This window comes from Oncorhynchus mykiss, chromosome 11 (assembly GCF_057628025.1).
Source record: "Oncorhynchus mykiss isolate SJ-2025 chromosome 11, ASM5762802v1, whole genome shotgun sequence".
Lineage (NCBI taxonomy): Eukaryota > Metazoa > Chordata > Actinopteri > Salmoniformes > Salmonidae > Oncorhynchus > Oncorhynchus mykiss.
This window is the reverse complement of record NC_143032.1, coordinates 8,237,061-8,263,233: the sequence shown is the minus strand read 5'-3', so window position 1 is coordinate 8,263,233 and position 26,173 is coordinate 8,237,061. Positions and strand designations below refer to the sequence as shown.

Below are 26,173 nucleotides of genomic sequence, written 5' to 3'. Positions count from 1 at the left end.
CAAATCCAGTAGGCTAAATGCCCAATGAATGCTAAATGAGTAGTCTCCAAATCCAGTAGGCTAAATGCCCAATGAAGGCTAAATGAGTAGTCTCCAAATCCAGTAGGCTAAATGCCCAATGAAGGCTAAATGAGTAGTCTCCAAATCCAGTAGGCTAAATGCCCAATGAAGGCTAAATGAGTAGTCTCCAAATCCAGTAGGCTAAATGCCCAATGAAGGCTAAATGAGTAGTCTCCAAATCCAGTAGGCTAAATGCCCAATGAAGGCTAAATGAGTAGCCTAATAAATCCAGCAAATCCAGAATTTCTTAACTTTAGTCCCACCGTTCATGTAAATTGGTTGTAGAGCGAGGTAGCGGTCTCAGCAATCATCTACTGTACTTTCAGCAGTAGCCCTATGATGGAGACTAAGGAAAGGCTACACTCAGCTAACATGTTGTGGTGGCGTAAAGTTGCTCTCTGTATTGGGAACACAGGATATGAGAGGAGAGTGCTACAGCAAACATCTTTAGGCTCTCTGTATGGGGAACACAGGATATAAGAGAGTGCTACAGCAATATCTTTAGGCTCTCTGTATTGGGAACACAGGATATAAGAGGAGAGTGCTACAGCAATATCTTTAGGCTCTCTGTATTGGGAACACAGGATATGAGGTGAGTGCTAATGTCTCCTAAACCTCACACTCACTATTCAATGTTTGATTAAATGCCACTCAAACTTGTTTGTCGTGTTTTAGAGGGGCAGTTTTGTTGTTAGGACTTTGTTAGACCCAAAGGAGAATTAGCCTATCATGAACGCGAACAAAAAAACTAACATACGTGGTTTATTTATGTAGCCTATCCGTTGAATGTGTACTGAACAAAACATATAAACGCAACATTCAATACAATTTCAAAGATTTTTTCGGAGTTACAGTTCACATTCGCCTCACTCCCCTCTATCTGATATACCTACTGCAGCCCTCATCCTCCACATACAACACCCGTTCTGCCAGACACATTCTGTTAAAGGTCCCCAAAGCACACACATTCATTTTACCTTTATTTAACTAGGCAAGTCAGTTAAAAACAAATTCTTATTTTCAATGACAGCCTAGGAACAGTGGGCTAACTGCCTGTTCAGGGGCAGAATGACACATTTGTACCTTGTCACACTTGGGGATTTGAACTTGCAACCTTCTGATTACTAGTCCAACACTCTAACCACTAGGCTACCCTGCCACCCCAAATCCCTGGGTCGCTCCTCTTTTCAGTTCGCTGCAGCTGGCGACTGGAAGGAGCTGCAAAAAACACTCAAACTAGACAGTTTTATTTCCAACTCTCCATCATGGACACTCTTACTGACAGTTGTGGCTGCTTCGTGTGATGTTTTGCTGTCTCTACCTCCTTGCCCTTTGTGCTGTTGTCTGTGCCCAATCATGTTTGTACCATGTTTTGTACTGCTGCCATGTTGTGCTGCTGCCATGTTGTGTTGCTACCATGTTCTTGTGATGTTGTGTTGCTACCATGCTTTGTTTTCACATATTGCTGCCATGCTATGTTGTTGTCTTTAGGTCTCTCTTTATCTAGTGTTGTGGTGTCTCTCTTGTTGTGATGTGTATTTTGTCCTATATTTTAATTTTATTTTACATTTTTAATCCCATTTTGCTCATACGATATTTTTCTCATAGGGCCTGCATTCATTTATATCAAGTTATTTACGTTTCAATAAAAGTAGGGTGGATATAGCTGTTCTAATTGCCCCAAACATGACAAACAATACTTTGTGTTATATCAATTCATCAACATGGACATTAACAGGTCTTTCATAACCAATTACCCAATTCTGAATTATATTTCGCACCGGTCTGCGAGCCCCCCAGCCAATGAGAGAACACGAAGGGATGGACACGCCTCGAGTGTAATCAATCGAAGGATTAGCGCGTGTCCTGTACATTGTCATCCCGCTAGTCGACCGGACTGGGAGTTTCAATCACAAAGCAAAGCCGGTTTCAGCCTGAAGTTTTTCTCCACGGTGAGAAGTGTCATAAGGGCAGACGCAGGAGGGACATGAGCGAGAGGTTTGTGGTCGTCCGTGTCGGTCAAGATGACGACGGGGTCAAAAATGATCCTGTACCTGACAGCGGAGGGGCTGAAGGCGACTCCATAGACCCACAAGATTCTGTTCCTATCCTCGAGTACAGTAGAGAGCCCAACAGATACGGTAAGATTTTACCTGTCCCCGACTCAGCCCGTTATTATCTAGTGGGGATTAGCTATGTATTTCACTTTGGGTTGCTGATGGTTACGTAACCCCGGGTGTCCTTACAGAACTTTATGTACGGCACTTTCCAGATACATTAGGCACGAGCTGAAATGACGTCTGTTTATCGTCCAGGGTACAGCACGCGCAGAATTTACCTACTCGATCTTCTGAGTGATCATAGCTAATTCAAGATATCACTAATTAACCTACTTCTCCATGACATCAATGCTCTTTTTGCTACATACGTGTTTCTGTTCTCCTTTTAATGCACAACTGTAGTTGATGATAGTCATAATTAATAGTTTTGTCACATTTAATATTATCAAAGCAATTATGTATAACATTAGCTTTGCCTGTTTGCGTCTCACCTACCACACGTCAGGTGTTGCATGGCAACAGGTTGTAATGAAATTGTCACGCCTCTAAAATTAGACTGAAATGTCAAAAAGCATCACCAGGGATAATCATGTTGAGGAATAGATCATTTACAACCCTTACCCTATTTCAGCCAGTAGTTGTCCTCCTGAATATAGAAAACTGTGCTATAAGTGACCATATTCTCACAAATAAACTGCATCACTAGTCTAATTTTGGGAACCTATGCAATGTCTTGACACCTACAACCTCTTGCCTGTTCACGAGGAGACTATCCACTGTTTCTGAATATAGAAGCAAAAGTAGTGAGTTCAGTATTTTAATTGGCTTTCCTGAGTGTATTTGGGGAGTGCCCAAGACTATCCAGAGTTATTGTGGCATGGGAAGCATGCTCATGGAGCTGTTATTAAAAGGGCAAGTTGGAACCTGGTTGCTGAACATGTTTTTGATATGAAGATATTGACAGCCATGCAAATGAATTCAAACTGTCAAATGAAATGTCATGAAATGTCAAGAGAGAAAGAGAACGTGAGAAGAGTTTATGTTATCACGACTCGTATTTTCCAGTTCCCTTCTATTCGGGAATCTGTTTCCTCTATCTCCCTTCATCAATAAACTTGATATTTTAATCAATGCTTTAATAATAACTCCATTCCAACATTGTAATCTATTCTAATGCGTTTAGTGATAAGGGGTAAGTCTGTAAATCAAATCACCCTCCAAAGAAGATATGACAATGGTGGGTTGGGGACAAGATGATACCTTGGCATTGAAATCACTTATCTTTGATAGATCAGTGTTTTCCCACGTTACACTGATAGAAAATGGTCTTCAGAGTTTCAGCAAACAAACCGTAAGCCTATTTGGTAAAAAAAAATATAAAAAAATACGACAACAAAACAGAACCATAACTTTTTTTTTAATCCTCAAAACATTTCAAGGAGTGTTGCTTACTCTGTTGACATTGGAATTTGGAAATGTAGAAAAAAATTGCTCTATAAAATATACCACGTCAAAGACAATCTACCACGTCAAAGACAATCTACCACGTCAAAGACAATTTACCACGTCAAAGACAATCTACCACGTCAAAGACAATCTACCACGTCAAAGACAATCTACCACGTCAAAGACAATTTACCACGTCAAAGACAATTTACCACGTCAAAGACAATCTACCACGTCAAAGACAATCTACCACGTCAAAGACAATCTACCACGTCAAAGACAATCTACCACGTCAAAGACAATCTACCACGTCAAAGACAATCTACCACGTCAAAGACAATCTACCACGTCAAAGACAATCTACCACGTCAAAGACAATTTACCACGTCAAAGACAATTTACCACGTCAAAGACAATTTACCACGTCAAAGACAATTTACCACGTCAAAGACAATTTACCACGTCAAAGACAATTTACCACGTCAAAGACAATTTACCACGTCAAAGACATTCTAACCCACGAAAAACAATCTACTCTGTCAAAGACAATTGCTTAAAACAACTGAACTCTCTTGAACCCAATCTACTGTGATAGAAAAAGGGTTTTGACCTGCAGTTGCAGATTATACAGCAGTTATCCATGTCCTTAAAGATTTTAAATGGAATTGGTCCTAAGTGTCTTTTGTACTCTGTAGCTCAGTTAGCGGAGCGGGGTCCTCTCTAGTTCAGTTAGCGGAGCGGGGTCCTCTCTAGTTCAGTTAGCGGAGCGGGGTTCTCTGTAGCTCAGTTAGCGGAGCGGGGTTCTCTGTAGCTCAGTTAGCGGAGCGGGGTCCTCTGTAGCTCAGTTAGCGGAGCGGGGTGCTCTCTAGTTCAGTTAGCGGAGCGGGGTCCTCTCTAGTTCAGTTAGCGGAGCGGGGTCCTCTGTAGCTCAGTTAGCGGAGCGGGGTGCTCTCTAGTTCAGTTAGCGGAGCGGGGTCCTCTCTAGTTCAGTTAGCGGAGCGGGGTCCTCTCTAGTTCAGTTAGCGGAGCGGGGTTCTCTGTAGCTCAGTTAGCGGAGCGGGGTCCTCTGTAGCTCAGTTAGCGGAGCGGGGTCCTCTCTAGTTCAGTTAGCGGAGCGGGGTCCTCTAGTTCAGTTAGCGGAGCGGGGTCCTCTGTAGCTCAGTTAGCGGAGCGGGGTCCTCTGTAGCTCAGTTAGCGGAGCGGGGTCCTCTGTAGCTCAGTTAGCGGAGCGGGGTCCTCTGTAGCTCAGTTAGCGGAGCGGGGTGCTCTGTAGCTCAGTTAGCGGAGCGGGGTGCTCTGTAGCTCAGTTAGCGGAGCGGGGTGCTCTGTAGCTCAGTTAGCGGAGCGGGGTGCTCTGTAGCTCAGTTAGCGGAGCGGGGTGCTCTGTAGCTCAGTTAGCGGAGCGGGGTGCTCTGTAGCTCAGTTAGCGGAGCGGGGTGCTCTGTAGCTCAGTTAGCGGAGCGGGGTCCTCTGTAGCTCAGTTAGCGGCGCGGGGTGCTCTGTAGCTCAGTTAGCGGCGCGGGGTGCTCTGTAGCTCAGTTAGCGGCGCGGGGTGCTCTGTAGCTCAGTTAGCGGCGCGGGGTCCTCTGTAGCTCAGTTAGCGGAGTGAGGTGCTCTGTAGCTCAGTTAGCGGAGCGGGGTCCTCTGTTGCTCAGTTAGCGGAGCGGGGTCCTCTGTAGCTCAGTTAGCGGAGCGGGGTCCTCTGCAGCTCAGTTAGCGGCGCGGGGTCCTCTGCAGCTCAGTTAGCGGCGCGGGGTGCTTGCAACGCCAGGATAGTAGGTTTGATGTCCAGGACCACCTGTACATAATGTTTTGTAAGTCAACTTACCTGGTAAAATAAGGAAACAATAAATACATACATGACTGTATAAGTCGCTTTTGGCTAAAAGCATCTGCTAATTGGCATTATTATTATTGTACATTAGGGACACATGCTACAGATGTCTGGGACGCCAGGCATTACAAAGGTTTTGATGAGGGCTCGCTGGTCTGGATAGAGTACTTCTGACTCAAGGCTCAACACAGTCACTGTCATTAGACACATGTGTAGAGTCACTTGTTTCACAGAGCTTCCTGTAATTTATACACACTGTTGTCCCTGACCATGGAGAGAGAGAGAGCAACAAGTCTTGAGTGTTTTGAAATGAACTTATTTTCCACAGCCTGTGACTGTCTTCTCACAGTAGCTGTGTCTCTCCTTCAGTTTTTTCTTATTTTTTCCTCCACGGGGATGGCATTACAATCAAATTAAAAATATATTTATTTTATTTATTGTAAATTGTACCTTTTTATTTAACTAGGCAAGTCAGTTATAAACAAATTGTTATTTACAATGACGGCCTACACCGGCAAAGATGGACGATCCTGGGCCAATTGCGCGCTGCCCTATGGGACTCACCCAATCACGGCCCGTTGTGATGCAGCCTGGATATCAGGTGATGATTTGTAATCTTCACTAAGGGGGAAATCAATTTCGAAGCCACACATCTCGGTCAGCATTTGTTTCGGCTAAATGGCAGCTTCTAATGCTGGAACTAAATGTTCTGATCCACACATTTGAACACAGTGAGGATAAACATACAAACATGGATGGCACTTGAGTCAATCAGAGAACTGCTTCTCTAACAACAACAGCCTATCAGTTATATTGCCTGAGGTGTCGGGTGTCTAAAATATGTTGAGGGAGATACGTAACGTCACACACATCCCTATGTCTGGAGTATGTATAGGATTAGGCTACCCTGCTTTCTACACCCGGTCAAAAGTGGCTTGTTGTAGGAATGCAAAATGACGGGAACTTTCAATCAATTCTCTGGTTTTCCCGAAATCCCGCTTGTTTGGTTCCCTGAATCAGGAAGGGATAGGCAGGAAATCTGTAATCCTCCAACCAGGATTTCTGGAATTTATTGAAAGTTCCTGAAATTTTTGCAACCTTACCTGGGTGCCGCTATTAACACTCTGGGGGGGGGGGGGTGTCCTCCGGTTACACGTCCAATGTTTCTTTAGCCTACACAGGTGTCCACTTTTTGAATATTTTCCAAACAGAAAGCTCAGTGGTTTAACTTTGAGGAACATTACATCTCTAAGGTGATATGCCGTGAAGGTCACTAGGAAGTGACTGCCCCCCCCTCCAGCCTTGTAGTTTTTAAAGCTTTTTGAATGGTCTTCAATGGGCATAAACGTAGTGCAATGGTCTTTTTAAGCTAAGAAAATAAAAGGCAATTGGCAGGAGTAAATTCATCCACAAACGCAAATATAATTATATACAGTACCAGTCAAAAGTTTGAAGAGCACCTGCTCTTTCCATGAAAGCTATGATCCCCTTATTGATGTCACCTGTTAAATCCACTTCAATCAGTGTAGATGAAGGGGAGGAGCCCAGTTAAATAATAATTTTTAAGCCTTTAGACAGTTGAGACATGGATTGTGTATGTGTGCCATTCAGAGGGTGAATGGGAAAGACAAAATATGTAAGTACCTTTAAACAGGGTGTAGTAGTAGGTGCCAGAGCGCACCGGTTTGTGTCAAGAACTGCAACGCTGCTGGGTTTTTCACGCCTAACAGTTTCCCATGTGTATCAGTAATGGTTCACCACCCAAAGGACAACAGTGGGAAGCATTGGAGTCAACATGGGCCAGCATCCCTGTGGAACGCTTTCGATACCTTGTAGAGTCCCATGGGACCCGATGAACTGAAGCTGTTCTGAAGATCAAAAGGGGTTTCCAACTCAAAATTTGGAAGGTGTTCCTAATGTTTGGTCTACTCAGTTTATGTCTTTAAATTACTGTGTTTTCACAGATGCTTTGATGTCATTGTGAAGCCCATTCAAAAGACTAGGGGATGTGATCCGGAAGAAAGGTGGAAGGGATGGTTGCGTTCACAGGGTATTGCCCGTGATGGCGTGATGCTCGCCTAATTCAAAATGGATACCAAAAATGCTCATTTTTGTTTTTTATGAATTTGTACGAATTTGCGAATTCTACTGAAACAGGGCCTATCTGTGTTAAAAAAAATAACAACTTTCCTATAATCGGTTGACGATCAGATACTTCCGTTGTAACTGTGGCTCTGTTGCGCTCACATTTTACAGTTGATAGAAAACTTCTGTTACAAATGTACTCTTTTTTTTTTTTGTGGTCAAATGTCTCTGATGCTGTCGCGTGTCCTGCCGAGTTGTCTGGCCATCGATGACACAGGCTGTGACCTATTTCATGGTCATATCAACATCTCTGCTCATTAATGCTGGGGTAGGCTAAAATAAATAAACAGAAAAGGCCTCATTTTAAAAGAACAGTGATGTAGGAAATTAAATATGCTGGGCAGAGCTATGCCCAGAGCTCATGGCTGAGTGCCACCGGAATGAAATTGGAGGAAAATTGAATCGAAAGAGCAGACCGACGCTCCAGTTTATTTTTGAAATCCGCTCCAGCCAAATTATGCGAGCTCCGTTCCTCACTCCACTCTGTTCTTCTTCTCTAACGAGTGACAAGTGGTCTGTGAGAACTGCAGTTGATTAACCAGATCCTTTCTCAAATGTCACCACACACATGGTATTGACTCAGCTGTCCACTCGACACGGGAGAAATGAAACTTCTATTTTGTACGTGGAGAATTTAGTGTTCTCTGAATGGAACATTGGCATGTGTTCTATCCTGAGCTAGAGAGGGAGGGAACAGAGATGTGAAATCCATTTAAGGCCCAGAGCCACTTCCTTTGCTTAGTGGTTCCCAAACTGTGAGGGGCATGAGTGGTCGTCGGGGGGGGGGGGGGGGGGGACTGACTGAGTAGTGAATCATCAGTTCCTCTTGTCATGTTAGTCATTGAACACCTTAGAGAGCTATTTATAACTTGTCAGAAATGTCCAGATCACCGAGCCCATGTCCAGATAAGCGAGCCCATGTCCAGATCACCGAGCCCATGTCCAGATCACCGAGCCCATGTCCAGATCACCGAGCCCATGTCCAGATCACCGAGCCCATGTCCAGATCACCGAGCCCATGTCCAGATCACCGAGCCCATGTCCAGATCACCTAGCCCATGTCCAGATCACCGAGCCCATGTCTAGATCACCGAGCCCATGTCCAGATGTATTTCCTGTCATGGCCAGAGGGTGCCAGCAGTGTATTTCCTGTCATGGCCAGAGGGTGCCAGCAGTGTGACACCATTCATCTCAAACCCTGCTCTGATTCTATTTACTCTTGAGGAAAGGGGGAGGCTAAAACCAGCAGTGTAACGTTTCATGGGAGATTTGTTGTGAAACGGAGAGCCACCCATGTTTGAACAGTTTGAGTCCGCTGTGCTGGTTATGTTATGTGCTAACTGACACGCTGCTGTCACAGCATGTACTGTCTGTGTTGTCAGGGCAAGGATCCTCTTCCCCAATATCAACAGGGTGATTGACTTGGCCTGTAATCTTCTCAGTGGGGCAGGAAGGAAGGGTAAATAAACATTGAGAAAGCTGAACCTATAGCCATGTCTCACTGTCCCTGGGCTGTACGTTGTGACGTGGATCCATTAGAAACCATATAGCCTTGTCTCACTGTCCCTGGGCTGTACATTGTGACGTGGATCCATTAGAAACCATTAGAAACCCTATCTGTCCGTGTTTCTGATGTTTCCCCATGGCTCGATATTTTCTATTCCGGCCTGGGCAAGCAATGTGATACAATCTGCTCTTCCAGGAATTGGCAGTAGATAGGATTCTTACTCTAAAGGTAGTAACTTTATCTTGAAGCCCCATCCCCTACATTTTTCCCCTCCATCCCATGCATATCCATACTGCATCAATCACATCTGAAACCACCTACTGTCCCTAATTAGCACTTTTATCATATTGACCAGGGCTCACTTTGAAAATACATGTAAATCTCATTGACTTTTCCTGGTTAAATAAAGGACAAAAAAAAAAGACATGAATTCAAATCTCTAGAATTGTTACCAGAGAGCAGGAGCAAGTTTAGTTTATTTCAAACACATATCAACGTGTTGCAAAACAAGTCATTGATAGCTTGCGTGATAGCATGCTTGCCTTTTTTAAAGGAGACACTGTCATGTAGGTGCCACATAATGTTGTTAATACACAAGTAATAAAATACCTGAGGAAACACGCCTTACAGAGTTACTTGTTGACCTTCATGGGAAAGATGCTATGATGTGACCTCACTGTTTAACCTTTTGGTGACCTTTGGCCCTGGTTAATTGTTTCTCAAAGCATTGTAGAATGTTTGTTTCCCAGGTGTTATCGAATATCCACCTTGATTGCTTTTCCTTACCCCGATCAAACCCCACTGGAATGACTTCAGATTCTTTGCGTAACCAAATCCTTCATGATTAGACATTCCTGTTGTCTCTCCAAGATTGCTCGGATATGATCTCCCTCACTACCCCTCAGGCTGTGGCAGAGTGTGGGAACTCTGGATGTCTGGAGCTCTAGCACTCAACACAACCTTGGGTAGTCTGCATTAGAGGTCGACCGATTATGATTTTTCTACCCCGATACCAAAAAAGCCAATACCGATTTTATTTAAAAAAAAATATATATAACAATAATAATAATAATAATAATAATAATAATAATAATAATAATAATAATAGTAAAAAATATATATATATAAAAAAAAATGTTTTAAATGTTTAAAAAAATAATCATATTTGTAATAATGACAATTACAACAATACTGAATGAACACTTATTTTGTATTTATTTTTTGAATTTTACCCCTTTTTCTCCCCAATTTCGTGGTATCCAATTGTTTTAGTAGCTACGATCTTGTCTCATCGCTACAACTCCCGTACGGGCTCGGGAGAGACGAAGGTTGAAAGTCATGCGTCCTCCGATACACAACCCAACCAAGCCGCACTGCTTCTTAACACAGCCCGGCCCGCCACAGGAGTCTCTGGTGCGCGATGAGACAAGGATTTCCCTCCCGGCCAAACCCTCCCTAACCTGGACGACGCTAGGCCAATTTTGCATCGCCCCACGGACCTCCCAGTCGCGGCCGGTTACGACAGAGCCTGGGCGCGAACCCAGAGTCTCTGGTGGCACAAGCTGGCGCTGCAGTACAGCGCCCTTAACCACTGCAAAGTTTTAGGTTGTAGTTATTATAGGACTATTTCCCTCTATACCATTTGTATTTCATTAACCTTTGACTATTGGATGTTCTTATAGGCACTTTAGTATTGCCAGTGTAACAGTATAGCTTCCGTCCCTCTCCTCGCTCTTCCCTGGGCTCGAACCAGGAACACAACGACAACAGCCACCCTCGAAGCAGCGTTACCCATGCAGAGCAAGGGGAACAACCATTCCAAGTCTCAGAGCGAGTGACGTTTGAAACGCTATTAGCGCGCAACCCGCTAACTAGCTAGCCATTTCACTTCGGTTACACCAGCCTCATTTCGGGAGTTGATAGGCTATCATGAACAGCGCAATGCTTGATGCACAACGAAGAGCTGCTGGCAAAACGCACTGAAGTGCTGTTTGAATGAATGCTTACGAGCCTGCTGCTGCCTACCACCGCTCAGTCAGATACTTAGATACTTGTATACTTGTATGCTCAGTCAGATTATATGCACCGCTGGACACACTAGATAACTACACATGGTTGATGATATTACTAGTTTATCTAGTGATTATGATTGATTGTTTTTTATAAGATAAGTTTAATGCTAGCTAGCAACTTACCTTGGCTTACTGCATTCGCGTAACAGGCAGTCTCCTCGTGGAGTGCAACGAGAGGCAGGTGTTTATAGCGTTGGACTAGTTAACTATAAGGTTGCAAGATTGGATCCCTCGAGCTGACAAGGTGAAATCTGTCATTCTGCCCCTGAACGAGGCAGTTAACCCACTGTTCCTAGGCCGTCATTGAAAATAGGAATGTGTTCTTAACTGACTTGCCTAGTTAAATAAAGGTGTTAAAAATAAATAAAAAATCGGCCAAATCGGTGTCCAAAAATACCGATTTCCGATTGTTATGAAAAGTTGAAACCGGCCCTAATTAATTGGTCCACCTCTAGTCTGCATGCTATGATACAGTCAATTCCCACAGTGGACATTGAGTCCTCAATAACACGGGATTCATTGAAAAGAGGATCTGTTCAGGTTTTCTCAGCATTTTCAGACACGGATGTGGATGCATATGCATGTGACCTTGTACTGGTGGAAAACACTTGTGAGATGAAACACAGCAAAGGCATTGGTTATCTTCTGCCCACTTCCATAGCCTAGGCTAACTCCCAGGTGCTTTATTTACCTGGGTAGCTACCGAACTGCTGAGTGACTGAGGAATCTTCCTATAAGAGGAGGGATATTATCAATTTATGAACACACTTGACAGAGCCTGTCTGCTTAATGCAATTTGCAATCACTGATTCCCAGAATCTGTATCAGACCTGTCGGACAAGAGCGCTTGTGCAGGTCAACTCACAATTGTGAAGAAGACGAGCTGAACAGCTCAATGTTCAGTCGATATTCTACATGCTAAGACAGGGAAAAACGTTACATTACCTGCATACACAGTAGCTGCAACTGCTTTACAATGGACAAGTAGTTTGAGGTAACACCAAGCACATGGACAGATTCTCATTCATCGTGTTGTGGCTAGCTGAATACAACGGCACAGCTTGAAGAAACACAATAACAGGACCCTGAGTGGCCAATGTGTACAGTACCCTTTTGTGTGATTACTTTTTATATCCTGGAAACGGACATGGGCTGCTGCTTGATATACAAGCGAAAGTGCGTCTCTTGAAGGAAACCCTTTCCCTAACATTTACTGTTGTCGTCCGGAGGCCGCATGTTTTTGAGCCAGATTGATCCTGCTAAACATCGGTGAAGTCATCCTGAGGAGGGGGTAGGGATTGTATTCGACTCAGCTGTGAGAGAACAGGGCAGCTGTGTCCTTGTAGCCAGAACACTCTCCATCGGCCCGCTTTGGGGATTATATTGGTCCAGGGTTGTTATTCTGCCTGTGGAGTAAAGGGCTGTCAAAATACTAATATGATTTAACAGTAACACAGTACTTGGTGCTGTGGTCATTGACGTTCTCTGTGAAGTGACAGTTCCCATGGCCTCACACACAGAAACCTAGGTCGAACAAAAATACAGGTTAAGACAACAATAATTCCGTGCGGCAGCGTTGGGGAATGAACACATTCATTGGACCAGTGCGGTTGGTGATTCTACAGGATTAGCCTTGAGAACGCGACCAGATGTCGGGACATCAAGTCATACAGTGGCTGTTGATAATTTAAAAAAAAAAAAATTATGGATTTGAATGACCCCGTAAAACTGTTATGCTATGTGTTTGTTGAGATGATAACTGAAATTCATTCACAATTTTGTGTTTTGATGTCAAACTTCATGTACTGCTAACATTCACTTCCAGTCTTTGGTCCAATTAATTTGTTTATTTTTTTGCACGCTTTTGCATGGAATTACTACGTTGTCTTAACTGTTGTTATCTTTAAAGGCTGTAGAGGAGTGGAGTCACAATCACATGGTTACACTATCAAAACCTTTCAGGCACCATTGGGGGAGAGGGTGTCTGTTAGTCACTTCCTGAAGGGGCTGTCTGGGTGACAGTGCCAACCCGTCTGAATCACACTGGAGAGATAAGCAGAGGACAAATGCAGTTTTACCGGTGGTTACCCCTCTCACTGGGACTGATAACTGCACATAGACAGTAAAACTTAAATCTGTTTTTACCTCATTTCTACCAGCATGTCACCTGTGCAAATAAAAATAAAAACTCTTGATCACCTTTACTCCACACACAGCAAGACATACAAAGCTCTCTCTCCATTTGGCCCTCCATTTGGCAAATCTGACCATAACTCTATTTTCCTGCTTACAAGCAAAAAGTCAAACAGGAAGTACCAGTGACTCGCTCAGTATAGAAGAGGTGCGATAAAGCGGATGCGGAACTATAAGGACTGTTTTGCACAGACTGAAATACAGTGCATTTGGAAAGTATTCAGACCCCTTAACTTTTTCCACATTTGGTTACGTTACAACCTTATTCTAAAATGGATTAAATAGTTTTTTCCCTAATCAATCTACACACACTACCCCATAATGACATCACAATACCCCATAATGACATCACAATACCCCGTAATGACAAAGCAAAAACTGTTTTTTCCCCCACATTTATAAAAAAATAAACATCTGAAATCACATTTACATAAGCATTCATACTTTTTACTAAGTACTTTGTTGAAGCACCTTTTGGCAGTGATTACAGCCTCGAGTCTTCTTAGGTATGACGCTTACAAGCTTGGCACACCTGTATTTGGGGAGTTTCTCCCATTCTTCGCTGCAGATCCTCTCATGTTCTGTCAAGTTGGATGGGGAGTGTCGCTGCATAGCTATTTTCAGGTCTCTCCAGGCTAGAGGTCGACCGATTATGATTTTTCAACGCCGATACCGATTTATTGGCGGACCAAAAAAAGCCGACACCGATTAATCTGCCAATGTAAAAAAAAAAAAAATGTTTATTTTTATATATTTTTTAAATAATGACAATTACAACAATACTGAATAAACAACAAACACTTTTTATTTTAACTTAATATAATACATAAGTAAAATCAATTTTGTCTAAAATAAATCATGAAACATGCTCAATTTGGTTTAAATAATGCAAAAACACAGTGTTGGAGAAGAAAGTAAAAGTGCAATATGTGCCATGTAAAAAAGCTAACATTTAATAGAGCCCCCCCCCCCTACTTTGTGCAATTTCCGCCTGAAGACATACCCAAATCTAACAGCCTGTAGCTCAGGCACAGAACCAAGGATATGCATATTCTTGGTACCATTTGAAAGAAAACACTCTAAAGTTTGTGTAAATGTGAATTGAATGTAGGAGAATAAAACACAATAGATCTGGTTTAGATAAAACAATGGAAAAAAAACATATGTTTTTTTATTTTATTTTTGTATCATCTTTAAAATGAATAAGATAAAACAAACATTCAGATAGGATGATGGGGATAATTTCTGTGAAAAATATAAGAGGGCAACAGTACTTGTGCAAAGTTTCATAATGATAACTTCCAAAATGAGTGTTCTACATGTCATTTATCATGAAGTCACCCAGGTGTCCCACACAAGTAACCCAAATGTACCCAAGTGGCCAAATTGGTGAAGGTATACATTTAGAAAGAAATAACTATATACAAAATGCCAAAATGGTATTATAACACACACACCCCAAAAAATTGAGAAAAAACATTGAAAAATATATTGATAAAAAAAAAAATATATATATATACACACACATTTACAAAATAACATGGGTAACTATTTACACACTTTCAATATTTGGAAGACACTCAGTCCTCTATCAAATCTATTTATATAGCCCCAGCCTAAAACCCCAAACCGCAAGCAATGCAGGTGTAGAAGCACGGTGGCTAGGGAAAACTCCCTAGAAAGGCCAAAACCTAGAGAGGAACCAGGCTATGAGGGGTGGCCAGTCCTCTTCTGGCTGTGCCGGGTGGAGATCACAGTGGTTGTAGAGGGTGCAACAGGACAGCACCTCAAGAGTAAAAATGAACAGTTAAGGGTTCCATAGCCACAGGTAGAACAGTTGAAACTGGAGCAGCAGCAAGGCCGGGTGGACTGGGGACAGCAAGGAGTCATCATGGCAGGTAGTCCTGAGGCATGGTCCAAGGGCTCAGGTCCTCCGAGAGAAAGAAGGAGAGAAAGAGAGAGCAGACATAAATTCACACAAGACACCGGATAAGACAGGAAAAGTACTCCAGATATAACATACTGACCCTAGCCCCCATCCACGTTGCCATATAACCCCACCAACTTTGACAAAACTCTAGACAATATTCTGCTGCTGATGCCAGATGCCATAGCAGTCTCTTTCTGATGTAAAGCAGAGGGTCACTGAGCATGTGGTGCATGTGATGGGAGACTTCATCTTGCAAACAACACAGCAATGCCTCCATGCTGTGCTCTTAGGCACATCCATGCCTGCACAAATATATCTGGGCAGATGAACACTTGTGGCAGGAACAGAAGGGACAGGGCTTGGTGCAGTGGTGCTGTAGCCAGCAAGCTCCTTGATGCTCCCTCTAATGTAGACTGATTGGAGGAAGCATGCTGGCTGTGTTGAGATGTATGGGTTTGTGGGTAAAGTACACGTTAGCTAGTCATTGTGAGTGAGGGTTTGTTTGTATGAGAACGACCATAGCCTATGTGTGTGTGTGTGTGTACATGTGTATATATACACACACACACACACACACACACGCTATGGTCGTTCTCATACAAACAAAAAGACCCTCACTCACAATGACTAGCTAACGTTGACTTTACCCATTTCATTAGATCTTTATATATTGCAAATAAAATGTAAAAACAATCACAAATAATATTTTATATTAATTTCAAACAACGGCATTAGCATGAGAGCAACTTACCAGTCCAAAACAATTCACAAACAGTTCAAAAAATATGCCTCAGTTTCAGAGTCTTCAAAATGGAGTCTTCAAAAAGCAGATCTCACTTTCCACTAAAATAGTTTCTACATTCGTATATCTAGTCTTAGAATTAGCTTTCCTTGACTTATTCGCCATGATGTTGGATAAATAAACAGCTGAAGATGCAAGTCACAAATACTGCTGTGCGTAATAAGCGTCGCTCCTTCACGGTTGAATTGGCAATGGTGAAAGAACGGTCCTTACGCCAGCGTTCAATGGAAAGGTTTGTCTTACAACAAAGAACCGTGGGATATTGCCGTTTACCTCTGCTCATTGGCTATCTACCCAGCTAGATTTCAAGACAATCAGTGGTCATTGGGTTAAAATACAGTCAATCAACGATACAGTGGTCATATAATTGGTGCGCAATGGGCTCGTCACTTGTTGTCTTCCAATCGTTTTTTCCGGGTCAATATGTCCCGCAAAATGACCCATCTTTTTGGTTGTGTTACAAACAAACAGTTGATTGCAAGGAAACCGAACATGACTGGATAAAGTCAGGGAAAGTCTGTCTATTTGACGTTGGATGTTACGTCGAAAATTTAATGACACGAAGTTCAACGAGATAAGCGTTCACAAAATGTTTTGTGTTAGGCTATAAAAAATGAATTTAACTGAACAAAAGACCATTCATTGTGTAACAATGAGCCTTGGGATTGCAACCAGAGCAAGATCTTCAAAGGTAAACAATTTATTTCAATGCAATCTGTGATTTTGTTATGCAAGTTCTGGCTGAATAAGTAGTTTGATATGGGGGTCTGTGCTCAGATAATCGCAGCGTATTCTTTCGCAATAAATCATTTTTTAAATCTGACGACACAGTTGGATTAGCAAGATTCTAGGCTTTCGAACCATGTGAGACACTTGTATTTTCATGAATGTTTAATATGACTGTAGCGATCACCGTATGTTGTCAAATTTAATCCCGCTAACGGGTTCGGTGCGCAGAGAGGTTAATCCAACCGCTGTGTCAGATTTAAAAAAAAACTTTACGGAAAAAGCATAATCTGAGAACAGAGCTCAGAACCCAAAACAGCCAGAGGAATATCCGCCATTTTGGAATCAACAAAGTTAGAAACAACACCATAAATATTCACTTACCTTTGATCTTCATCAGAAGGCACTAGCAGGAAGCCAAAATCGCAAAGTTCCGTTACAGTCCTTTAGAAACATGTCAAACAATGTATGGACTCAATCTTTAGGATGTTTTCAACATAAAACATCAATAATGTTCCAACCGGAGAATTCCTTTGTCTTCAGAAAAGCACTGGAACGAGAAGTAACTCTGTCGGGAGCGCGCATCATGAGACCAAGGCTCTCTGCCAGACCACTGACTAAAAGAGCTCTTATGAGCCCCTCCTTTATAGTAGAATCCTCAAACCAGTTTCTAAAGACGGTTGACATCTAGTGGAAGCCCTAGGAAGTGCAACCTCATCCATATCTCAATGTGTATTTGGCAAGCCAAGCTTTGAAAAACTACAAACCTCAGATATCCCACTTCCTGGTTGGATTTGTCTCAGGTTTTCGCCTGCCATATGAGTTATGTTATACTCACAGACATCATTCAAACAGTTTTAGAAACTTCAGAGTGTTTTCTATCCTATACTAATAATAATATGCATATATTAGCATCTGGGACAGAGTAGGAGGCAGTTCACTCTGGGCACGCTATTCATCCAAAAGTGAAAATGCTGCCCTCTATCCCAAAAAGGTTAACTTCTTGTTAATCCAGCCGCTGTGTCAGATTTCAAAAAAAAAGGAAAGCACACCATGCGATTATCTGAGGACAGCGTACAAAAGCACCAGGTGCACCACAAAAGTCAGAAATGGCGATATAATAAATGCCTTACCTTTTGAAGATCTTCTTCTGTTGGCACTCCAAAAGGTCCCAGCTACATCACAAATGGTCCTTTTATTCGATAAAGGCCTTCTTTATATCTAAAACTCAGTTTAGCTGGCGCGCTTCATTCAATAATCCACCGGTTTCCCTCCTTCAAAATGCATACAAATTGAATCCCAAACATGACCAATAAACTTCTCCAAATAATGTTTATAATCAATTCTCAGGTACCCTAATACATAGATAGACTATAAAATTTAAGACGGAGAATCGTTATTGTCTTTACCGGAGATAAATAACAAAGAACGCGCTCTCATTCATGCGCATGAAAACACTACAGCCAAAATGGGAGCCACTTAGAAAAACTACAAATTCTTGCTCATTTTTCCAAAAACAAGCCTTAAACTCTTTCTAAAGACTGTTGACATCTAGTGGAAGCCCTAGGAACTGCAATCCTGGAGGTTTTTGCCTCATGATAAACATGACAGCCATTGGAAACAGTGGTAGGCCAACATTTTTTTTGGGGGGGGGGGGGTGGTTTGTCCTCGGGTTTTTGCCTGTCATATCATTTCTGTTATACTCATAGACATTATTGTAACACTTTTAGAAACTTTCGAGTGTTTTCTTTCCAAATCCACCAATTATATGCATATCCTAGCTTCTGGGCTTGAGTAACGGGCAGTTTACTTTGGGCACGCTTTTCATCCAGACGTCAAAATACTGCCCCCTAGCCCAAAGAGGTTAACTGTATAGGAAGTTCTGGGGACAGGTCATCAGGATACTGGACAGATAATAAATTGGGAGATGCATTGATTAACATTAAATTGATTAACACTTCCATTGTTTATACCTCCCCTAATTTGAAATGCAGACAGCCCCCATGGTTTAACAACACCTTCCACCTCTCCTAATTTGTCAGTTACTCACTGATATCTATAAAAGGGCTATACCTGCAAGAAAGTAATCAATAAGGGGCTGTTTGAAAGGGGCTCATATAAACATTATATATTTTACAGGTCTTATGTCTGAAATGGGTAAAAAACACTACACAACCTGACGTTAGTGGGTGTCAAGCCAAGTCTGCCTCTAAAGGGTGGGGCAGTGCTTCCTTATTTGGAGAGGGGGGCTGGTCACATGGGGCCCACGGTAACCAAGCGATAGGGGAGAAAACTGAGAACCTTGAACCGACGGCAGAGCACGAGCACACAGGGACAGAGAGCGAGAGAGGGAAGGAGGTACAGGGAAGGAAAGCAGACAACAGAACACGGAGAGAAACCGAACAGAACAAGGAGCGAGGGAGAGATAAGTGAGGGACTGGCAGAACACTGATAAGCACATGGTGTGAAAATGCCTACAAACTTCACAGTGGTTCCTGTGAAGGATGTCAGGAAGTCCCGGGAAGAGGAGGAGGAGGAGGAGGAGGAGGATGAAGATGTGGATGACAACAATGTCTTCAGAGAGGAAGACGCGGCTGCCCACTTCCCAGGTGAGTGGCAGAAAGTCTGGGGCTTTCATTCTCCACACAACTTACTCCCTCTGCCCTGCGAAGAAGATGAGGACATGACTTGTGGGCTGGAGTAGCTGTTGCTAAGTTGTGACTGAGCATGGCTCTGTCATTTTGTTTTGTCATTAGGTGACTCTGTCGTTTTGGGTTTTGCTGTGTTTTGTCAGATCAGGTGTGTGGTGTATTGTCAGATCAGGTGTGTGGTGAAGGGATGTGGGGGTGTATTGTCAGATTAGGTGTATTGTCAGATCAGGTGTATTGTCAGATCAGGTGTGTGGTGAAGGGATGTGGGGGTGTATTGTCAGATTAGGTGTATTGTCAGATCAGGTGTATTGTCAGATCAGGTGTGTGGTGTATTGTCAGATCAGGTATATTGTCAGATCAGGTGTGTGGTGAAGGGATGTGGGGGTGTATTGTCAGATTAGGTGTATTGTCAGATCAGGTGTATTGTCAGATCAGGTGTGTGGTGAAGGGATGTGGGGGTGCATTGTCAGATTAGGTGTATTGTCAGATCAGGTGTATTGTCAGATCAGGTGTGTGGTGAAGGGATGTGGGGGTGCATTGTCAGATTAGGTGTATTGTCAGATCAGGTGTTTGGTCACGACGGAGGTGGTTGGTGATGGAAAGGTCAAAGCAACTCACTTCCTTGACTCTAACAGAGATGATGGCCAGGGCTTTATAGGGCTGCATTTGCTTTGGCTATACATTTTGTGTTAAGCAGCTCTTTCCTCTAGTTTAGTTTTTGTTTCTCAGGTAATACAGATGGGAGACAGTAGACAGGGTCATGTTAGAGAAGTGTTTTCACATACTCCGAGACTTTTTGGTTTGTTTTGTCCCGACTCGCACGCATGCCCCCTCCTCTCTTCCTCCCACTCTCTTTTTCTCTTTTTTTGTTGCAGTTTTGCTACCACACTTCCTGATCTCATTGCTCCCTTCACTCAGTCTCTCCACAGTCACACTGTCAGAAATAATTAGCCTTAGCATCCAGAGACATAATGATACATCTTCTCTAATTGAGAAGCCAGTGTCTTTCTGTTCCGTTAGCATGCTGCTACACACTACAATACAGTTTACCACTGCAAATCATCATCATCAATTCTCCCGTGAACCATAGCCAATTCTGAATAACAAGCCCTAACATGGGAATGTCATTAACCGAGTCTTCCCACAAGTCTGTGCTAACAGACTCCACACAGCCCCCATTGTTGTGCCAAACCGTTGCTGTTATTTTTGTTTTTCCACTGTTTCACAAGGCGAGGGACAAACAGGTTCCACAGCGGCGCGCAATTATGGCCGCCCACTGTGTGAGATTTGACAGACTGGGAAGAAGAGTGGTGGCTGGTTATATCAGCTCTCTGGCAGGGGTCTATCTGTGTGGCGCAGAGGGTCGGTCGGGTAGGGTTTAAAACTCATGCATTGACTTTGTTTACTTGGAGACTGCCAGAAAGAAAGGGAGAGTCGGATAGCGGTCAATGTTATTGGCTTTCTGTTGGTTCTCTGTGGGGAGAGTTGAGATTCCACCTCCTCAGAGTGATCTGTAATCGGTCTGGTTCCTGCTTTGTAGTACCTGTATAATACTGAATCACTCCCCATAATAACAATTACTAGACTTTGGTTAGAAGAAAAACATGGGGACATTTGAGACAATCATGACCTCTGGTGCAGCGGTCTAAGGCACTACATCTCAGTGCTAGAGGTGTCACTACAGACACCCTGGTTCGAATCCAGGCTGTATCACAACCGGCCGTGATTGTGCACCTCCCTATGGGACTCCCAATTGGCCCAGCGTCCTCTGGGTTTGGCCGGTGTAGGCCGTCATTGTAAATAAGAATTTGTTCTTAAGTGACTTGCCTAATTAAATAAAGGTTAAATTAAAAAAAAGTTGTTTAGGTGTCTATTGTCTTTACCCCAATACCTTTTTGTGCTCAATGACCCAGCAGATATTGGAGGGAAGGCGAGCAACTCCTCATGTTTGTCTGTCACTGTCTCTGTCGGTCTGTGTCTGCAGATAATTTGTCATCGGCCTTCCCTCTGTCTTTAGGAGTATTTAAACCTGAACTGGAACGGAAACAAAACCTGAGATCTGTGTCAAATTATTCCTGAGCGTAAAAACACCCCATTGAATAACAGGGTAGGAGTAAACCATTTCAGATGTATGCACTGAAGCATCTCACTCAAAGGTTTACAAAGCTAAAGTCATCGTGCTTTTAGCATATTGCACTAGCCAGCCAAACTAAACAGCCGGTCTAGTTTCATTCAACCTTTGCTTGGAAAAGACTTAGCTCTTTCTATAAACAGGTAACTTTTTGAAAATAATAAATGGTTGTTGACATTTCAAAAACTGATTTTTAGACAAAACTGTCCTTCCGTGTCCTGTGGTTTAGTACACAACTTTAATTAAATCTGAATTTTGAGCTGGGCTGAATTTAGTGCTCTCTGAATGAAAAGCAGAGCTTTTCCTTCATCTTCGTCCAACTGGAATTCACATTGACCAAAAGTAATCTGTGCCGATGGCCTGTTTGCTCAGTGGACTTGGAAAAACAATGCAGTTGGATGAATGTAACGTTAGGTTGCAACTGGTTGATTTAAAAAAAAATAATTTACCATGCATGTGTATGACCTTTGACATGAATAGGCTATAATGGACACAGTTGAAAATGTTGTAACAGACAAACGATACATAAAGCTAAGTCAAGTTGTTCAGTTTGCTGCTGTGTGTCTCTGCAGGCCAGGTGGTCACTGTACTGGGGACGTGGCATGTGTTTCCTGTTTTTTTTCCTCTCCATGCCCGGTATTGTTTCAAACCAGGCTGTGTTGCTGTGGTGGTGGTGGTGGCGGCGTTAACTCTACCAGCCCTCGTGCTTTTCTAGTTGCGCAGTGATCGTTAGCGGGTAATAAGCAGATGGCATCAAATAGCGCTCTAGATCATACTCTAGATCATACTCTAGATCATACTCTAGATCATATTCCAACCCGTTTCCTCTAGCTCTCATACGTACACCGTGTGTCAAAAGTCCTGTGTAGTAAACCATGTGCCTGAAGTCCTGTGTAGTACACCATGTGCCTGAAGTCCTGTGTAGTACACCATGTGTCTGAAGTCCTGTGTAGTACACCATGTGTCTAAAGTCCTGTGTAGTACACCATGTGTCTAAAGTCCTGTGTAGTAAACCATGTGTCTGAAGTCCTGTGTAGTAAACCATGTGCCTGAAGTCCTGTGTAGTAAACCATGTGCCTGAAGTCCTGTGTAGTAAACCATGTGCCTGAAGTCATGTGTAGTACACAGTGTATTTTCACTACTAGCACACTCAAGAAAATTATAGACTGTGAGCAGGCTGTACAATCTAGTGGTTACTATTTGAAACCTGCAGAACCTGTCCAGGAATTATTATTATTATTATTTTTTTACCTGACTGTTGTTATCTTTTGATACTACCAGACGAATTCAGAAGGAATCATAAGATTCCGCTCCATTTATGGATTATTCTAGTTGTAAACCTGGAAAATCTTAACAATACAGTAGTTATCTTATGTACGTACAGTAGATCTTATGTACGTTACCATTATATAGACTGATTAAAAGAATGCCTTCACCAGCATATTGCAACAACTCATGTGAAGGAAGCAGAACATGGATGTAGGAACTACGATCACTTCTGCCTCATACTGACCCTGACCTCCCTGAGTTCAGCATGATTCCTCCATGCTCCCGTGCCCTGCGGTGTTGCTCAACGCTTAGTTGTTTTTACTGAACTGTGTACTGAGGTCAGCTTGCTACGACAGCAGGTCCTAGGTGTATCCTGAGGCAGGTTCCGTTGCAGTACAGCCCAACTCCACAGACTGTGTCTCCAAGTCATGCCACGCCCACTGGGAGTCATGGAGCACGACGTGTTTTCTAAACACGCACATCTCTGGAATTCCGAAGACGGTTCAGCTGAGTTGTTCCTCTGAGCGCCTGTCCTGGACAGAGGATTGTGTAATCTGTGTTCATTGGGAATGTTTACAGTTGGAGGGAGTCACATGTCAAAAGAGGAGCATGGCCTCTTTCACTCCTTTGCCTCAGGGGAAGCGCTTGTTCTGCACAGGAAGCCGGTTGTGTGAGCTGGTTGTGAATGAAGAGTATCTCTGGGAATCTATGTTCTCTGAGTAATGGCAGCCCACCCTCAAGCCTTCGCCCACACACCAGCAGCACTCGTGTTTTCACACTCATTTAATTGACAGGCTCTGTATCACTGGTGTGTTTGTAAAAAGCCTAGTTGGTCAAATAAAATCGGGTAAACGGATTGGTTGAGAGCCTGGGACGAGTCGGAGCTACATTGACCTCCAATCACACGTCCTGTTTCCAAGCCCTATGAACCCTCCCCACACAGCCCCTCTCCTGGGTGCTTGACCCTCAATGTGGCACCACTGATAAGCACCCTGCGTGTTTCCCCCTCACACATGCACAGTACTGTGTAACACAAGATGGTTTCCATGCTATTTCCTCAGGCAACGGCTCAGTACCAACCTGCCCTGAGGAGAAAATATTCAACAATAGCCTTCGTTTCATTGACAGAGCATCTATATTTGATAACACTTGAACCCTCTGTCATAAGGCCTACATAGAACCGTTATATCATAAGGCCTACTACATACAGCCTACATAGAATTATTATGTCATAAGGCCCACATATAGCCTACGTAGAAGTGTTATTATAAGGCCTACATAGAATTGTTGTTATAAGGCCTACATAGAACTGTTGTTATAAGGCCTACATAGAATTGTTGTTATAAGGCCTACATAGAACTGTTGTTATAAGGCCTACATAGAACCAATAATATGATAATTATGGCCCCTCATGGAATCTAGGCATTACAGCAGAATTCAACAATATAAAAACATGCCTTCGTAGCGAATCAACTAAATGTAACAAAGTATTTATTTGCCAATGTTTGTCATAAGACATGAACAGAATGCATCAGTAATTTGTATTACCTGTGTACTAAGCTATGGGATTGTTTTAAGATGGATAATTTAGCTATTTTATAAAGAAATGTAGGACCCCTTTTTTAGGTATAAAAAAAAAAAAAACATCTATAAAATATTGAATTTGTCCTTTACTACTATAGACCATAGAAACACATTGAATAAAACATTCATAATTGGCAAAAAGACAGTCAAAAAATGTATTGTAAGGAATACGGTTTTGAAGTGTCTGTCCTACAGTGCTTCATTCTTTAAAAGTAACTTCCTCACCATTTTAGATAAGCATGCTCCGTTCAAAAAATGCAGAACTAAGAACAGATACAGCCCTTGGTTCACCCCAGACCTGACTGCCCTCGACCAGCACAAAAACATCCTGTGGCGGACTGCAATAGCATCGAATAGTCCCCGTGATATGCAACTGTTCAGGGAAGTCCGGAACCAATACACGCAGTCAGTCAGGAAAGCTAAGGCCAGCTTCTTCAGGCAGAAGTTTGCATCCTGTAGCTCCAACTCCAAAAAGTTCTGGGACACTGTGAAGTCAATGGAGAACAAGAGCACCTCCTCCCAGCTGCCCACTGCACTGAGGCTAGGTAACACGGTCACCACCGATAAATCCATGATTATCGAAAACTTCAATAAGCATTTCTCAACGGCTGGCCATGCCTTCCGCCTGGCTACTTCAACCTCGGCCAACAGCCCCGCCCCCCCCGCTGCTCCTCGCCCAAGCCTCTCCAGGTTCTCCTTTACCCAAATCCAGATAGCAGATGTTCTGAAAGAGCTGCAAAACCTGGACCCGTACAAATCAGCTGGGCTTGACAATCTGGACCCTCTATTTCTGAAACTATCCGCCACCATTGTCGCAACCCCTATTACCAGCCTGTTCAACCTCTCTTTCATATCGTCTGAGATCCCCAAGGATTGGAAAGCTGCCGCAGTCATCCCCCTCTTCAAAGGGGGAGACACCCTGGACCCAAACTGTTACAGACCTATATCCATCCTGCCCTGCCTATCTAAGGTCTTCGAAAGCCAAGTCAACAAACAGGTCACTGACCATCTCGAATCCCACTGTACCTTCTCCGCTGTGCAATCTGGTTTCCGAGCCGGTCACGGGTGCACCTCAGCCACACTCAAGGTACTAAACGATATCATAACCGCCATCGATAAAAGACAGTACTGTGCAGCCGTCTTCATCGACCTTGCCAAGGCTTTCGACTCTGTCAATCACCATATTCTTATCGGCAGACTCAGTAGCCTCGGTTTTTCGGATGACTGCCTTGCCTGGTTTACCAATTACTTTGCAGACAGAGTTCAGTGTGTCAAATCGGAGGGCATGCTGTCCGGTCCTCTGGTAGTCTCTTTGGGGGTGCCACAGGGTTCAATTCTCGGGCCGACTCTTTTCTCTGTATACATCAATGATGTTGCTCTTGCTGCGGGCGATTCCCTGATCCACCTCTACGCAGACGACACCATTCTATATACTTTCGGCCCGTCATTGGACACTGTGCTATCTAACCTCCAAACAAGCTTCAATGCCATACAACACTCCTTCCGTGGCCTCCGACTGCTCTTAAACGCTAGTAAAACCAAATGCATGCTTTTCAACCGATCGCTGCCTGCACCCGCATGCCCGCCTAGCATCACCACCCTGGATGGTTCCGACCTAGAATATGTGGACATCTATAAGTACCTAGGTGTCTGGCTAAACTGCAAACTCTCCTTCCAGACTCATATCAAACATCTCCAATCGAAAATCAAATCAAGAGTCGGCTTTCTATTCCGCAACAAAGCCTCCTTCACTCACGCCGCCA

The 26,173-nt window shown here is 43.3% G+C and overlaps 1 protein-coding gene across 8 annotated transcripts in view; it reads left to right on the top strand.

The window, feature by feature from the left end:
* Positions 1-1,819: 1,819 nt before the first annotated feature.
* LOC110535210 (solute carrier family 12 member 7) overlaps positions 1,820-26,173 on the top strand; it is a 128,051-nt gene continuing 103,697 nt past the window's right edge. For 4 of the 8 annotated variants that reach the window (XM_090189277.1, XM_090189274.1, XM_090189272.1 and 1 more), the window contains exon 1: positions 1,820-2,201. In XM_090189277.1, coding sequence (XP_090045403.1) covers positions 2,048-2,201 — 154 coding nt within the window. In that variant the 5' untranslated portion in view covers positions 1,820-2,047. Of the gene's footprint in view, positions 2,202-18,623; positions 19,385-26,173 lie in introns of those variants that run through there. The other 4 variants (XM_090189278.1, XM_090189276.1, XM_090189273.1 and 1 more) reach the window with 1 other exon arrangement.